The 18,075-nt window shown below is 35.1% G+C and overlaps 2 protein-coding genes across 3 annotated transcripts; one reads left to right on the top strand and one right to left on the bottom strand.

Annotated features, from left to right (window-relative positions):
* The first annotated feature begins 8,830 nt into the window (after window positions 1-8,830).
* Window positions 8,831-11,723, top strand: LOC130051595 (uncharacterized). The gene is made up of 4 exons (XM_056153666.1): window positions 8,831-9,060; window positions 9,461-9,486; window positions 10,010-10,147; window positions 10,491-11,723. The coding sequence occupies exons 2-4, from the start codon at window positions 9,462-9,464 to the stop codon at window positions 11,495-11,497; spliced, it is 1,170 nt and encodes a 389-aa protein (XP_056009641.1). The 5' UTR covers window positions 8,831-9,060; window position 9,461; the 3' UTR covers window positions 11,498-11,723.
* A 149-nt stretch (window positions 11,724-11,872) lies between these two features.
* LOC130046511 (uncharacterized) lies at window positions 11,873-15,296 on the bottom strand. 2 transcript variants are annotated; one of them, XM_056153665.1, is made up of 6 exons: window positions 15,146-15,296; window positions 14,539-14,681; window positions 14,052-14,271; window positions 13,694-13,887; window positions 13,222-13,290; window positions 11,873-13,005 (listed from the first exon to the last, which is right to left on the bottom strand). In XM_056153665.1, exons 2-6 carry the CDS (start codon window positions 14,548-14,550, stop codon window positions 12,355-12,357), a joined length of 1,146 nt encoding a protein of 381 aa, XP_056009640.1. In that variant the 5' UTR covers window positions 14,551-14,681; window positions 15,146-15,296; the 3' UTR covers window positions 11,873-12,354. The 2 variants fall into 2 exon arrangements, with proteins under 2 accessions (XP_056009640.1, XP_056009639.1); XM_056153664.1 differs by lacking the exon at window positions 15,146-15,296 and having other exon boundaries at window positions 14,539-14,768.
* Between the last annotated feature and the right edge of the window lie 2,779 nt (window positions 15,297-18,075).

The raw sequence follows: 18,075 nt of genomic DNA, 5'->3' as shown, positions 1-18,075 counted from the left end.
TTGATCTTTAACCTTTTGACCCCAAATTTGATAGGGAACATCTTTGTCCCTTGGGTAGTGCATATGTATGATATGGTGACTGTCGGTGGAAAGAATAACGCTTTAGAGCTCGGAAACCATATTGCTACTTCGATGTCCAGTGCGCTTGACCTTTGACCCCAAATTCGATAGGGAACATCTCCGTCCCATGGGTAGTCCATATGTATAATATGGTGACTGTAGGTGGAAAGGATAACGTTTTAGAGCCCGGAAACCATTGCGTCTACAGACGGACGGACGGACAGATGGACAACCCGATTCCAGTATCCCCCCCCCCCCTACAACCGTGTTGCGGGGGTATAAAAATGGAACGGAATGTAAGATACTGTATGCATTTTTATAATTATGGGGTGATAAGCATTTTGTAAAATCAAAATACTTATTGTATTAGGAACACGAGCAGCAGAAATTACAGAGGAAACGGGAGGTCATCTTCATGTTTCACCGTTTCATATACTTCATAAGTTAATATACATAATATGCTTTAATATAATGCATGTGCGTATTCTAAAATCATAAAAACGTACTATTTTACCAAGCGTGTGTAGGTACCATCCTCTTTCCTCGGCTTTGTCCTTTCCAAACGCCCTCTCCCCCACCCATTGTGAAAGTATGTTGTTTCACAATTAAAAAAAAAACAAGTTAGAGATGTTTGTAAAACACATATGCCCCAATGGTGCAAAATTGAAAAGGGTTATACACATACTTGATAGTAGTATCACCAATTCAAAATATTGAGCAAACAATATCTTCTTATGTCAGAATTAAGTTGATTGACCATGTGACTAAAAAATCAATAGGGGTCATCTACTCATTATACTGCACCAGTGTACCAAGTTTGGTGTCAATCAAACAAATAATTCTTAAAAAATAGGATACAATATATTACTATGTCCAGTTTAACCCTCGACCTTTGACCATGTGAACTCAAAATCAATAGGGGTCATCTTCTCCTGAAGACGTACCTGTGTACCAAGTTTGATGTCTGCCAAGCAAAGGGTTCTCAATATATTGAGAGGACAGTATAATCCTATATCCAGTTTGACCTTTGACAATGTGACCTCAAAATCAATAGGGGTCATCTTCTTCTAAAGATGTACCAGTGTACTAAGTTTGATGTCTGTCAAGCAAAGGGTTCTCTAGACATTGAGTGATCAGTATATTCCTATGTCCAGTTTGACCCTTGACCTTTGACGATATGACCTCAAAATCAATAGGGATCATATACTTTTTAGGATGTACAGGTGTACTAAGTTTGATGTCTTTCAAGCAAAGGGTTCTCAAGATATAGATCGGACAGTGTCTTCCTATATCCAGAGTAGATTGACCCTTGGCCTTTGACCTTTTGACTTGAAAAACAATAGGGGTCCTCTTTTACTCATACACAACCCACATATAAGGTATAATTACTTTTTCTCTGGTTGTCACCTTTAGAAACGATTTTATCATAAATTGATAAGAGGTTGTCATTTCTTGAAAACAACATTGAAAAGATGAAATTACAATTATAATTACATATATTCCATTTAAATCTCATTTTCTGTTAATCAGCAGTTGGTTTTGCTTTCTTTCCTTTTTTGTCAAAACTTGATGCCATTTGATAACTTATGATAACGAGAGAGTGCTTTATATAACTGCACATGCTCTTGTTTTCCAATCTCAACAATTCAAATGGTATGCATTTATCATGTCCTTCCTTTTGTTTTTAATAAACACACTTTAAACTAATTTGTTGACTTAAGAAGACCATTGGTGATCATATATATATACCACACCCCTGTATGACTGTATAACTGAATGCTAACATGCATGCAGTATAACCTCCGTGAACAGTGCAAGCACACATGCGTTATGCGTTAAACACGTTTTGCCATCACGAGAGAGAGAGAGAGAGAGAGAGAGAGAGAGAGATCTTTCTAATCTCTACCCATAGGTGCTGCTGTCATAATGCTGCATTTACAAGATTTTGTAAAACACCTTGTAAACTTTTTTTAAAAACCCATTTACATAAGCTTAATCAATATTTATGTTGCAGAATTTTAAAAGCAAAAGTTTTACCTTTGGTAAAGAAATTCCTAAAAGGAAATAGAAGAAGGGGAAAAACCATCAAGATATTTTTGTCAATTCGAATCAAGAAATCATTCAAATGTTAGAAATGGATCAGAGTAATATGATACAAGTACATAGTCAGTCACAAATTTGATTGAAACAAATTTTTTATGAAACTTATATAAAAACAATCTAGATCATGCAGATTTAAATATAAATAATGAGCTAGCCTACAATGATATTCCTAAACTTTCTGGTGAAATTAATTTACCCGAGGCCTCAAAGCCACTCTTCAATATGAAATCAAATAAATCACCAGGATCCGATGGGTTTTCTACCGAATTTTTCAAAGTCTTTTGGAAATATATTGGTGTGTATGTTAGATCTATTGATAATCAGTGGCGTAGCTTCCATTGAGGCAACCGAGCCAGCTGCCTCGGTAAAAAAACAACAACACCTTTTATGTTGTTAAAATGTCGATAGCCCCCCGGACCCCCTGCCTCGGTAATATTCGAACCCAAGCTATGCCTATGATAATGTATATAGAAATAATATGTTGTCCATCATACAAAGACAAGGGATAATATTACACTGTTACCAAAGGGAGATAAACCAAAACACGATCTAAAAACTGGCGACCAAATATATATTACTAAATACAGTTTATAAAATTGCATCAGGAACTATTGCAGCTAGTTAAAAAATATTTAGATATAGAAAGATAGACCAAGATCAAACAAAATTCATGTAATATGTGCAAATACAGTTGTTAATGTTTTTTTCTTATATACATGTAAACCCCAAATTAATTACAATTGATGCAAATTTGTACATGTGCATATCATGTTCGATCATTAGGGAGAATGTTCATTTAGACTAAGTCTGCTGTTTAATCCCTTCAAATTACTGATTAAATGTTAGTAAATCCGTTGTTTATCGATGCTTGATTTTGATCTTACAGAAGAAATGGTTGAATAAATAAGATATGCCTGTTCGTTTCTTCAATCCGTGATCTTGTAGAAATTCTATCTATTTAATGCACTCATCCCATATTATTGGCTTCGCCTCGTGAGATTGATCAACCCAATATATATCCGTAGACAGTCAGTTACAAACCTATTAAGTACTATTGAGGAGTTAGGACCAGTGCAAAATGTGATAGGACACACATTCATTTTGGCTTACATACTGATAGGACTCCAACAATTGTTAATTTCAATACTTATAGGACAGCAATATTGAAGTAAAATTGACAATGAAGGAAAATCATTGTTTAATCATAGATGTATCCTACATGCCGGGGTATGTATTTATTTATTAGATAGGACACACACTTTTTAGATCACCTGAGTAAACTCAGGTGACCTACTGCAATTGGTTGTCATCCGTCATGCGTTAACAATTGAACATTTTTAATTTCTTCTTGATAACTACCATTCCAATTCTTTTCAAATTTGGTATGAAGCATCTGTGGAACAATGGGGACATAAAATGGTAATTTTATGATTCCTGTACCTCCGCGGCCTTAGGGGTTGGGAAAAAGTGCCCAAAATTGACTAATTTTCAAAAACTCTTCTTCTCTAGAACCGCACATGTTTAAAACAAGAACTCAATACATAATAATGTAGAACAGGAAGGCCTCTACCAAAATTGTAAATGTCATGATTCTTGGGGTAGGGATTTTGGTATTAGGTTGGGTCCAAAATGGTCTGTTATCAAATGTGTGAACAATAGATTTTTTTAACTTCTTCTTGATAGCTACCATTCCAATAATTTTTAAATTTGGTATAAAGCATCTTTGAAGCAAGGGGGGCATAAATTGTAAATTTCATGATTCCTGCACCTTAGGAGCGGGGCAAAAGTGGCCAAAATTAAGCAATTTTCAAAAAATCTTTAGAACCGCACATGTTTAAGAAAAACTAAATGCATAATGATGAAGAACAGGAAGGCCTCTAACTTAATTGTAAATTTCAAGATCCCCGGGATAGAGGTTTTGACCCGAGGGCGAGGCCAAATTTAGTATATAGTATTTATGTGTAAAACATTCAATTAACATCTTATTTAGTGCTATATTAAATTGAAACTAAATGGATATTTAGAAGGAGTAGGTAGCCTTTACCAACACTGTAAATTGCATGCTCCTAGGGGCAAGGGTTTGGTTTCGGGGTGGTATCAAAGTTATAATAATGATTTGAAGGAATTATTTAAGTTTACTGATACTGTATAAAATCTAAATGCATACTTAGGAACAGAAGAAAAAGATGTACAAAAAATGGTGAATTTCACAACCCAGGATTTTGACTCCACTATGGGTCCAGATTAGTCATATCTTTTAATGTTAATCCACATATTGTATTATGTAAAGCCTTTCATCCGTGTATGTGCTTTTGAGGGCATGGAAGTTTTAAGAACACGTCTTGTTTTATACTCTTGCTGAACATTATATAAATATTGCAAGCACATGTAGTTGAGGGTAACATTGGTTTCTCAAGGGGTGAAAATTTTCAATGTTACCCTCAACTACATGCAATATTTGTTTTATTATACTGAATGTTATATAAACAACAAAGGAGAAAGACTTACGTCTGTTGACATTTGATCAATCACTGTCACGCGATATTTTGTAAATCGATGCGGGTATTTGCGTTCATTACAAACGCTCAAACACCGTCGTCTAACAATCTACGACGAACCGTACGCGCATAACTTTGACGCATGTGATAATTTTTCAAAATATCACCCGTTGTCAAGTACTGTTACCCGTTGCTACATACTATTACCCTGGAGCGCGTGATTTCTGTTCTCAAAGTGTAACAGTATGATTTTTCAAATGCTTCCCGACCAATCAGATTCGAGTATTTTACATGAAGGTATAATAATATAATTTAGCTAATTAAATATAAATATGAATATTTTTTCTAGTGTTCATAGACCTTGGGAGAAGTGATGCTTTTCACTAGTACACAAGTGACCGATAAGGCCTGTGGGCCTCTTGTTTATTACACATCTGATATAGGACAGCAAATTTAGATAGATTGATTGATTGATGCTCTCCGCCACACTCAACAATTTTTCAGTTATATGGTGGCGCCCAGTTTTTATTGGTGGAAGAGAGAACCCAGATACAATATACCTGGGAAGAGACCACCGACCTTCCGAAAGTAAACTGGGAAACTTTCTCAATTACCGGCGCGAGCAGGATTCGAATCCGCCCCGACAGAGGTAAGAGGCCGTGTAATTTTAAAAGCGATGCTCTAACCACTTGGCCACGGAGGCCCTTATGTGTTCTTAGGAGATAGAACATGTGGTTTTTTTAAATGGTAATATTGAATGCACCAGTCCCAACTCCCCCAATAAATATTGACCAGTCCTTCAGTGGTTAGAGCTCCTGACTAGTAGTATAGGGGACCCGGGTTTAATTATATTTTTCTCTTCCTTTTTCTATAAAAAGTACATTAAATATTTTAATATCTTTTTCAAAATGCATCATCATCATCATCAGCAGCAGCAGCAGCAATACAGAATATAAAATGAACTGTATTTTATGGATAGAAATCAAAACAAATTAATTGTACAATAAACAAAGAAGAATGAAACCCCTGTATGACATTTAACAACGTCCTTTTAACAATTTAAGGGAGTGGTGACACAAACTTACACGTACTACGACAACAAAATCATTATAGCAGTAGGAAGCGGTGACGCGAAAATGTAACAAAAGAATGTAACCCTTCTATGACAACAGTCTTTATAAAATAGGAAATTGTGACACAGACGTTTTGTGAGATGATGACAGAGTATGTTGTCCTGTATGGGAAACAATCGCTAAGTATCGTTAAGTAGGTAATTAGTGGTTTTTCCATGTGGAGACAGGTCGCGATAACCCTTAGTAGTGGAAGTCATTAGCCTTTGGATATGCCTTTAAAACAGAAGTTCCGAGTCACTTATTCATTAATTTTATTCGCTCAAACCACAATGGAAATGGTACATGAGGAACAATACAGAAATTTCATGTATCAATACAAGTAACGTCAGAGGAATGTATATATAGGTATGCAAATAAACAAAATGAAATATATACATAAATATGTACAAAAAATTTGAAGTTATGTGTTAGGAGAACAGACTAATTCGTATATCTTTAAAATAAACATGCACTCCCATTGTAAAAGTTTGTATTTATGAAGGGTACTGGAAATCAAAATCACTGTTTCCTGTATTAGCACTGATTAAAGCCTCTATATAAAATGAAACTGAGATTTTCAGTGTGTATATCAAAATATTTATTTTTTAACAAAGTTATGAAACAAAACAAACTAAAAAGATTTAAATTGCTCAAATTTGCATAAAAATTATTCTTGCATATTGTACAGTACAACTGCTTTAGAAATTAACCAGGATAAAGACCTGAGAATATTGTAATAGTTTTGCCAAAAATTATATCATAAGATACATAGAGTTTGATGGAAAAGATTAATAATTGTTATTCAAATTTGAGCAATTGTAAGGAAAAAAAATATTCTGAAGGAATAGGATAGTTTTAGAACAGATGTATTGAAAAAAAACAAAAACTTTAAGTTTACCTGATACAGACAGGGGTAATTTTAAGCAACATAATATGTAATGAAATGTTACTATCCTATTCCTTCTTAAGATTAGCAAAGTTCTCAAATGCCACTGATTATACAAACAAAAATGGTTGCATTGGAATCACTGATTGTCAATTAAAATTATCCCAAAACACAAGTAATCAAAACAAAAAACGGCGAGTTTTTCTGTTTGTATGCAAAAATGAAAACATTGCTGTAAATGAAGTAACCATAGAAATGCTTTGTATTAGTTGCTTTAAAAAAGTAATGTGTCAATTTCATGAATTGCATTTTTCTTTTGTTCGTTTTGTCGATTTTTTTAAGATTGAAAATCTTGAAAAATTGTTAAGTCGTACGAAAATTAGAACACCAGAAAATTATCTCTCTTGCCTTGAAGAGCATTTCAACCAATGAAATAATTGAAAATTTTCACTTCATGCACTTTCTACCAATGAAAAAAGAGAGGAAGTGCAAAGCCCGAAGACTGTAAAACACTTCAACTCTGTATACCGTCTTCCAAGGAAGACGGTAATAAGGGGATGAGTTTTGCTACGCTTCACTTCACATCAGTGTTTCCGATTTACCTGTGCGGGTAGCTTCGACAGGTAACACGTACATCTCCGATACTACTTGGTATTGGGCATCAGAAAATAAATGAAATCATATTGCAGAACACCATACAGTGCTAAAAATTACAATGAAAATATCGTACAGTAGTAAATCATTCTAAAACGCTGTGGATAAATAAATTTAGAATGGCTTTTCTTTACGTGAATGTACATGTACGTACAGTTGCAGTAAAAATTATATATATATAACTGTCTGAAGAGTCATTAAAGCCGAAAGCGCTAACAGTGTAATGTTATTCGAGTTTTGTGTTTCTTGACCTTTATTATTGGATATATATATATATATATATATATATATATATATATATATATATATATATATATAACGCGGAGAAATAATTCATCTATTGTCTATTGATAGAATGGAATAAGCAAAGGGCTTAGAATTTATACCATTTGCACTCACTTTAAGCAACATACAAATACATAAATACTACTGTAACTTTTGCACGTGATATATACAATGTACATGTATGCTCGCCATGAAAACTCATCGAATGCGGACGACTATGAACCTGGGTCTACTCGTAATATCTGTAAAGGATCGCAGATGTACGGGTAAACTTGTCGAAGATACTCTAAGTAGAAGTAAAATTCCCTTTATTTGTTTAATCCAACAAACAAAACGAAAAACTCCATTTGTATTCCACAGTGACAGTAAACATGTTCTCACTTGCTGAAGAAACCGCGACACACTTAGTCCATGCCGATCAGCTATCTTCAATCAGGGAACGTATCAGAGTAGAATATTTACCTTGAATTGTGCATGAATCCTTATACCGTATGATTTACTGGTCAGAGTGTTGCAGATTAGTAAATCGGGAAACAACTTGGGTACATAAATTGCGCATGATCATGATATAATTTGCATATATAACATTGTACGAGTGTATGGGATTGGAGAGAGAGAGAGAGAGAGAGAGAGAGAGAGAGAGAGAGAGAGAGAGAGAGAGAGGGGGGGGGGAGAGAGACTGTCCTATGTACAATAGCATTTCAAAGACGAAAAAAGTGTAAGCTTACCAGCATTAAAAGATTTCAGCTATTTCAAAAGTGATTGACAAAATATTGGAAACAAGCAACGCGCCATCGTACCGTCACGCCAACAAGCAACACGCCGTTACGCCAGCAAGCAACACGACTTCGCGACGTGTTGCTTGTTGGCGTGACGGCGCGAAGGCGCGTTGCTTGTCGGGCGAAGACGAGTTGTGTAAAGTTGTGTTAGCGTGAAGGCGTGTTGCTTGTCGGCGTGATGGCGCGAAGGCGTGTTGCCTGTTGGCGTGACGGCTCGGAGGCGTGTTGCTTGTCTGTGTAAAGGCGTGTTGCTTATTGGCATGCGAGCGCAAAGGCGCATAGCGTGTTGGCGTGACGGCGTGTTGTTACTAACTTTTGCAAATGGCCCTATCCGGACACCATACATATCTGACTTATCCTGCAGTGAATGGAAAACACCCGTCCGGTTTGGTTTTTCATTTTATGACGATGAGGTATCGGTGGTTAACTGTGCGTTTGAGACGCTTGAATCCACGGTAAACAAAGCGCGAAGCAAGTGATCGTCGACATGCCACAGCGTTGTTCTGTGCCGCTCTGTAGTAATTATGGTGGACATCAGTTCCCAAAAGACAAATATAAACGTTTTCAGTGGATTGTTGCAATCAAAAGAATTGATCCGAAATCAAAAAAGTTGTGGGAGCCTAAGAATGCAGATGTTGTTTGCCACCTTCACTTCTGCGAAAGTGATTACAGGGACACGTCAGGTTAGAAGCCATAATATCGATCATTATCAATGTAAAACACATTTTATAAACTTAATGATGATATTTGTCTTCCGTTTTTATTCATATTCAATTTGAGTTTCAATTTGATGTCATAAATACAGGCCAAGTAATTGCTTCTTGTTGCGTGTTGGAAATTTTGATAAAAGGGCTCATCACTTATAAATTCTGGCTATATACTAGAGCTTCCTTCCTCTATTTCTTAGAACAAGTCAGTCTTCTTAACAATAAAGTCAGTTCAGATGATGCAATTCCTAGCCTGTATTGCATTAATGATTTCATATTGCTTGTATGTACATACAAGTGCAAGAACTTTGAATTACATTGCATTTATTTGATTTGCATGTGTTCGTGTTGCTTTCTGTTTTCTTTTATATTTCAGAATGACGAAGGGAATGGTAATGACAGGCAAGTGATATTATAATAATCTTGCTAAGATAACCAAATAACCATACATAAAGTGTATGTAAAGCAATAAATATTCAGCAATATTAGTGTTGGAATAATTTAATTACCAACAATAATCAGTTATCTTTTGACTTTTTAAAGACTTTTTAAAGATTAAAGCATTAACAATTCACTTTTTAGTCACAAAATGTATGACATAGATGGAAGGGGACACTGTACCTTAATGTTTTCATTCATAATATCATTTGTATGCCAGGTTTTACAATTAGCATATTCAAAAGTTGAAATATATTTAAATAAACCCTACCCCATTTTGCCTTTGCAGACCAAAAAAAATAAATGTTTTTAAACTTTATCCAATCAAAAACATGAATTAAGTGATTTAAAATATGCCTTTTAATTCATGTATTTATATTTTTGGTAACAAGCTCATAACAAAAAATGAAAAAGTCTTTCAAAAATTAAGAAAATTGAAAGAGCAAACCATCATCTTGCTATAAGGATAATGAAATTTTGTTTTCAGCTGACCGCCTTCGCCTTAAAGAAGATGCTGTTCCTTCCATTCTGATCCCTGGGGAGGAAGTTTCTGGCCCAAGCCCAAGACAGTTAAGATTTAAGAGGAGAAACCAACCATTGGAGGAACCTGACATTATGGCCATGGGTATAATGATGATACTTTAGTGCTTGTTGTGTCACATGCACAGACATAAAGGAATCTTTAAGTCTGCATTTAGCCATATCCACTGCATGTAAAACAATGCTTTGATAGGCCATTTAACTATTATGTCACAATGTAAAAGTCCACAAATATATGCAATGTCAGAAATTTGCTGATAGGGCATTTAAGTTATGTTAGGTTAAGTCCAAAAGGGAAAAAAGAACATACACCACATCAAAAGAACTGAAAAACATTCTGTACTTTCAGTTAAAGATTTAAGCGAGTTACTGTATTGGTAAGACACATGAAATCTCCACCTATTTTTACTTGTACATGTATATTACAGGTGTACAGCAAGAAGTGGTTATAGATCATACAGTAAAGACTGGGCAGGCTGATCAAACACCAACAGAAATCCAGGATCTAGGAAAAAAATTTGTGCAAAATCCCTTTGCTATGAAATGTTCCATTGAAAATTTTAAAGATAATGCAGATGCTGTTTCGTATTACACTGGTTTCAGTAATTACGATCAGTTTATGATATTTTATCACTGTCTTGGTCCATGTGTAAATGAATTAGATTACAAATGTGTAACTTTAGAACCAAGGGATCAACTTTTTTTAACTTTGATGAAATTGAGACAGGCTAAAGAGGATTTTGAATTGTCACTCTTCTTTCAAGTTTCAGTGTCAACTGTATCTAGGATTGTAACAACCTGGATAAATTTTTTGTATTTCCAGTTAAAGGAAATGAACATATGGCCATCACAAGACACAGTTCAAGATTTTATGCCTTCAAATTTTGCAGAGAAGTTTGCAAACACTAGGGTTATACTGGATGCCACCGAAATACCAGTTGAGAAGCCGTCAGATGTCAATGCTCAGTCCATCACTTGGTCAAATTATAAGCATAGAAATACTATAAAGGCAATGATTGGAGTGACTCCCAGAGGGGCTGTGTCATATGTTTCCGATGCTTATGGTGGGTCTGCAAGTGATAAAATGATTATTGAAATATCTGATTTATTGAAAGATGGTATGTTTGAGAAAGGCGACAGCATCATGGCTGATCGAGGCATCATGGTGCAAGATCTCTTTGCTAACAAGGATGTTCAAGTAAATACTCCAACATTTTTGAAAGGTAAATCCCAACTTGAAGCCCATGAAGTAGTACATGATCGACGTGTAGCTTCAAAACGCATACATGTAGAAAGGGTCATTGGTCTGGCAAAACGTTTTAAAATTCTAAAGAATGAACTTAGTCACAGCAAAATTCAGCTTGGATCCCGAATCATTTATATCTGCTTTGTGCTAAGCAATTTTAGAAGGTCAATTGTAGATAAATTTGCATAAGTTGTGATGATATTAAAGCAAAAGAGGCTAAATGATGATGTGTAGTTTTAAACAGATTTTCTCAATTCATATCATTTCTTGTGAATTAATCACATTTTATGTTGATCAGTCCTCGACAATTGGTTTTATTGAATTCATACATATATGAATAATATATATATATGAAGGTAGTGACACTAGCATTTACTTATCTAAATATAATTCATATAAGATATGCTTGTTAGCATTGTAAGATATTCACCATCATAAAATTTCTCTCTATTCTGATATTTACTCAGTTTGAAAATACTGATCCAAGCTATTGCCTTGGTTAATATTTTTAAATTTAGAATATATCACACCATATTGACATAATGAAAAGTCCAAAATTTCAGATTACATATTGGGGGCAATTTTATTAGGCAATCTGAAGTGTTCCCTGCAATACTTCACAACATGTAGTCAATTTTATGGAAATATATTGTTTCATTTGTAGCATACATTTAAGTAGTACAGAAGGAGGTGGTTTCAAAGTAAGGCCAATTCAACCTAATTAGTAGATTATCATCTGGGGTCAAAAAAAAAAAATGGGGCGGGTGGGAGAATATAATTTTTTAATTTTTATTTCCTGAGAAAAAAAAATTAATGAAAACAGACATCACACAAAGTGTTAAGTAAGGAATTCAAAGATTCCTTGGTAGAATATATATATATAAAACAACATTCTGTGACTTTAATCATTCACTCATGTCACTGGGAAGCAAGTTTGTTTGAAATCATAATTTTTGCATTAAAAAAATCGGGATGGGCCCTTTTTTGAGGGGCGGGCGGGGATGATAATCTATCAATTAACTTTAATTGGCCCAATTTGCAATCATTTATAAATTTGAGGCAATGAAAGGTCTGTAATGTTTTGTATAAAACGACTCCAGTTTTGGTATAAGGCACATTTCACAGTATTCTCTGTTGATTTCAATAATTTCTACAAATAGTGACTTTAGTGTATACACAATAAAATAACAAAATTGTCTGCCACTTATATACAGTTGTCCCTGAATTTGATCATAGTAATTGGAAGATATTTTCAGCTTGATTTTCCCACCCACTACCTCTAAATAAGTGAAATATTCCATTGTGTTTGTGTTGATTTCTTGTCTCCGCCCTTTATAAGGACATTTCACCTCTATTATATATTTATCATCTATAACGCCATCTGGTGTTGCACCTAGAAATGGCATTTTTGAACAAATGAATAAACCATTCTCATGAACTCTTATGTTGTGGTTATCTTCAAACTTTTTGATTGCTTTTTTTTCATATGATTTTCCATGAGTGACTGCAGGGGTGGTGAGGCTCTTGATAGATATCAATGATTTACAAAGCTTCTGTTTGTTACGTCTGTCTGTCATTCTTGAAATCTGCCCAAAATTTGATGCTGTGATTCTCCACATTCTCTCTGCAAACCATCTCTTATTTGTAGATTGTCCCCTTGTTTCTTTTTCAATACTTGCCACCTCTGATTCAGTTACCTGTGCAATGAAAGGGAGAAAAAATGTAGAAAAGGCTTTAATCATAAATCGTCATAATATATATGTCTGATCTTAGATGATAGGTAATACATGAAGCTATTTTTTATATATAATTGATGTCATGTACTTATATAGTTTTATACAGTTCTGCGGCAAGCAAAAATTCATTTAGCCATAAAGTCCCATCTCCAAATTATTTTATGATTTTGAAAGTACCTGTAATGCTTTATCCACCCAGTATTCTGTGAAAGGCAATGATAAGTAGTGGTGGTCATGAATTGCAGACTGAAAATAAGTAAAATTTTATTATACTGTATGAAAACTGTACACATTATATATACACATTATTTCAAAGATAAGATTAAGACTAGATAAACATGAAATGTAGGCAAAGTTATAGTTAGGTTTAAAAACATATTGGTCATATGCGAAGGTCAACAAAAACATGCAAAACCCAATGTGATATATTAAGTAATGGCAAAGTGAAATAAAAAAAAAGTCAAGGTCACAAATTTTGTGAGAAAGAAGAAAGATTTTATTTTACATATGAAGCCCCATCACTTGGCATTCAAAAGACAAACTGACCAAAAAGCTAAATGCCCTGATGTATTATTAATTACATTCAAGGTCACACTCCATGGTGAATCTAAATTAAATAAGTATTGACTTTTCAAAATTTGTAAGTCACCTTCAAATCTGCTCTCTCATAAAGATAACGAAATGCAATGTCTTCAGAAGTATTTGATGTATAGTTGATTAATAGGTTTCTGACCCGGTCTTGCATGCCCTCTACATTCCTAAACTTTTCTGGTCGTGGGTCATCCAAATGAACGGCTGATTTTCTCTTCCCAATTGTAATTTTTTCAACTTTGACTGGAGATCCTGAATGCATGAAAAAGAACATGAATTTGTTAATTGTACATCCCAATTTTATATAATATGACACATTGTATATATCAACAAAGATGGAAAAGTTGACTCAAATTTGAATTTTCTACTTTTATGTAATTATATGCTGTTGTCCATGCATATTTTTATATTCCAACCTTTATGGGATGCCTTTGGCTTGTTGAACATCATCAAATTTTCTGTACATGATTTCTGCACCGCCACTTCACCATTCTCAATAAAATTTTCAAGCATAATCATGCAAGCAGCTAGGTGCTTGCATGTACCATTTGGGCCTTTCCCTGCAGGGCATTCACAGTGTGAGTTTAGCACATCTCCAGATTCTTTCTCCAGCCTTAGTTTATAGCTGTATGTGACCTGTAATAACCTTTCAAATTAGACAGTGATTTCTTTGAAGTATTCAGTGATTTGGTTTGAAATATACATGTATATATTTTTTAAATGACCAAACTACACATACATGTACATGTTTTTCAGTGTCATACTGCTGACTATTTATTCATATACCCCGGAATATTTATTTGGAAATATCTACTAAAATATTCTTGATTAAAGCAAAAACTTGATAAAGCGTATACCATGTTTAAATATCAAATTGCGTTGAATAAAATTTTTGATAATTACCTTATTTTTCATGGCTGCACTGACTATTCCAGTAAAAAATACATCATTTTCAATGATAACTGAGCATGCCAAAACTCTCTCGGATTGGTACAATAGTTCCCCATTCTTAACTGCCTTGATATCACATGCCGCTTCATTATCTCCTGAAATATGATATAGCATATATTTATTCATGACAAAAGTGAATCATAATACATGCATGTACAGCACAGGCACTTGTTTCTGTAAATAACTTATGTGTTATTATTAGTATACAGAGGTCGTAAGTTATTTACAGAAACAAGTGCCTGTGTTGTACCGGGTGTATAAAATGATGTTTATTTAAGCATAACAATTTCTTCAAGGGTAAGGAAGGACCTCTCTCCTGAATTGAAAAAAAAAGTATTTATTTTCCATAATTTTTGCATATGATATGCAGATAACCATGGACTTTATTTAACACTACCCCCCCCCCCCCCCCCCCATAATTTAGCAACTACCACCTGGAAAAAAATCAGATCTGTGTATGTTCATTTCACTAGTTATTTTATCATTTGCAAGGAATGAATTGAATGAGATATACTATGGAGAAAAACGAAAACTATCATTGCTTTCAATGCATAAATACCAGCAAGTCTATGGAGAAAATAGGCTTCTATCTGTTCCCTTGTAATAGAAGGTAGTAATTTCCTGTGCTCTGAATTGAGTTGTTGGAATCCTGTTGTAGGCCAGTTTACGTCCAAAGGATCTGGTAACAGAACAGGTGGCTACTGGAAATTGGCATTTCTGTCATATGCTTCTAATCTGAAACGGGCAAATACATCATTCAAGATGATAGACTAAGAGTACATTACATACATGTATGTAGCATTTTAAGGAATGATGGGAACTTTATGACAAGTTTAACCTTTAAGACAGTAAATGTTCAGGTTTGATCCCCTGAAGATTTATGAATGCTGACAGAATATACAATAAAGGCTTTATATACAGAATGAGACTCAAGCATAGTCATGAGCCTTTGAATACCCCTCCCCCCAATCCCTTTGCTGTTGATTAAAATTCCTATATTGATAAATAAAACAAAGATTCTGATAACCCAAATATAGCAGCCAAAGAAGTATGTAGACCACACACTGAGAAGTCAAGCAATATCCCGTGCGAATATCTTTTTCGAGATGAAATGTGTACTAGTATGTAATCATACCAGATCTAGTTATCGTGACTATATGCTAACACAGCCTAACTTTACAGGTTTTTTTTAAATGAAACTTTTCGGTAAAACAGCAGAAGAAAGAAGTTAAATGTACCGTCTAACTAAATCTATCTTCCTTCCTTGCGTCGTGGCGTTTCTACAGGCAAGCTCCTTCTTCAACTGCTCCACCGTCAGTACGAAATAGCGGTTCGCCATATTGTTTACATTTGATTCAAGCGTTCAGCTAACCACCGATAAAAATCAAGCGTCTGGGAGTGAACGTTTTCCATTATAACCTGATTCTGAAATGGTAGTGATCATAGACCCACTATCTATCAGAGCTAACATGACCTGATCTTGAATCATTATGTGACTCTCATTACTCACATCAATCAAATGACAACACTTTTGGCCATAAGTTTCACCAACCTTTGGTCGGCCACTATCAAAGGTGGTTACTCTTTTGGGTGTTAATTTCCCCCTTGAAAATTCTCTGACTTTGGTTGTCCTCTGTCATACACAGGCTGCTTATATTTTCCCTTAAAGCCTTTATTCCCTCCATAATTTTAATGTTCAAGTCTCGCAAGAATCTTGTTGAACTTGTCGTCCATTTTAGATTCTATCTCACTCACTTTAGCATCCAATGGTCTTTCAAGAGCTTTTCTCCGTCTCATCTGTAGCAGTTGTCATCACATGCTTGTGAACTTTCCTCTTCCTAAACACACCTAATTTTGAATCTTTGATCTTACCTCCACTATTGATGCTTAGTTCCTTTTCTACTTGTCTTATTTCTCTGAGCAACTGATCATAATTTTGAATTTTGTCATAAGTATGTCTAGTTTGAGCTTTGAGTTTTTCACAATGTAAGAAATCCAAAATTTGTGATGCAAAAGATCATTCTTGGCTTCTTTGTGTGACTAGGACTTACCTCTGGATCACTTTGCAGACATCTGATTTCAAATCTCCATTCTGGATAACTTACATCTTCTTTCTGAGGTGGATCATCTCATGAGAATGGTGGAATCTTGGGAATTACTTCTGATGAAATAATTTGAGAATGTCTTTTCATACTAAGTCCTACCATCTGATCATCATGATTTGTCTGATTCATACTTAAAGTATCTGACAGTTTAGCTCTACCCCTTCCAACAGAAAATACCTGAGGTTTTGCTCCATAAAATCCAGCAGGTGTGCTTATCTTAGGCAGTATGTCATACTTACATGTACCACTTGCAAGCAACTTATCGATCATGGCATCTTCAGAACTTAGATCCTCACCTCCTTCTGCACTTTCACTTGTCTTTGATCTATCTGTCATGTTTACACCCGATTGCAGCAGACAAAAACACGCAGACAAAATCAGGAACAACCTCACGGTTTTCTCAAATGTAACACAACCTTTTGATTCAAATACTGAATTAAAGCACATTTCATGAACACATTTGAGATTTAAATACATGGACACGTATAACACATGATATTGAATTAATCTAATATATGTTGCGATGGATGCGTTTTTCCAAAAAGGGGGTGGGGTGGGGTGGTGGTGGTGGTTGGTTTGGGACCTATGGGCTTCCCTATTGAACAACTCGTGATAAAGCAAAAACAAGACTAAGTAATGAAGACATAATCACACTCGAGAATGATGAACAGAACCCACTAATAACCTGAAATCTGACAAAATAAACTAACTCACCCGATACTTTCACTTTTTTTCTCTGTCTACTGTTTATTATGAACTCATACAGTTACAGTGCATTAGCGCGAAAGTGAACTCATTAGGATCTGGTTGTGATGTTACTGTCATGTAGGACAAGTGACCTACCGATCTTACAATGCAAGGTGAAGATAACGAACAGTGATCAATCTCATAACTCCTACAAGCAATACAAAATAGATAGTTGGGCAAACACGGACCCCTGGACACACCAGAGGTGGGATCAGGTGCCTAGGAGGAGTAAGCATCCCCTGTTGACCGGTCACACCCGCCGTGAGCCCCATATCCTGATCAGGTAAACGGAGTTATCCGCAGTCAAATCAGTGTGCCAAGAACGGCTTAACAATCGGTATGAAACACGTCAGACAGCATTTGACCCAATGCGAGGTTGTATTGACGAACTAGATCGTTATAACGACCATAGAATTTGCGAAATGCTGACTTCAATTGAGACTGTTGAAACCCCTGTACCATCAATCTAAGTAACAGGTCCTATCTCTACCTACTGTAATACACGTACACGTATAATCAATAAGTAGAATCACATATTCAAATGCAGATGACTGAGGCAAACAGTACAGTGACAACAAACTGAAATCACAATGTAAACAAATGACAACACTAATAGCCTACGTATAAGACTAAAACA

This window comes from Ostrea edulis, chromosome 2, assembly GCF_947568905.1.
Source record: "Ostrea edulis chromosome 2, xbOstEdul1.1, whole genome shotgun sequence".
Taxonomy (NCBI): domain Eukaryota; kingdom Metazoa; phylum Mollusca; class Bivalvia; order Ostreida; family Ostreidae; genus Ostrea; species Ostrea edulis.
The sequence above is the reverse complement of the archived record's forward strand: the minus strand, read 5'-3'. Positions and strand labels throughout refer to the sequence as shown.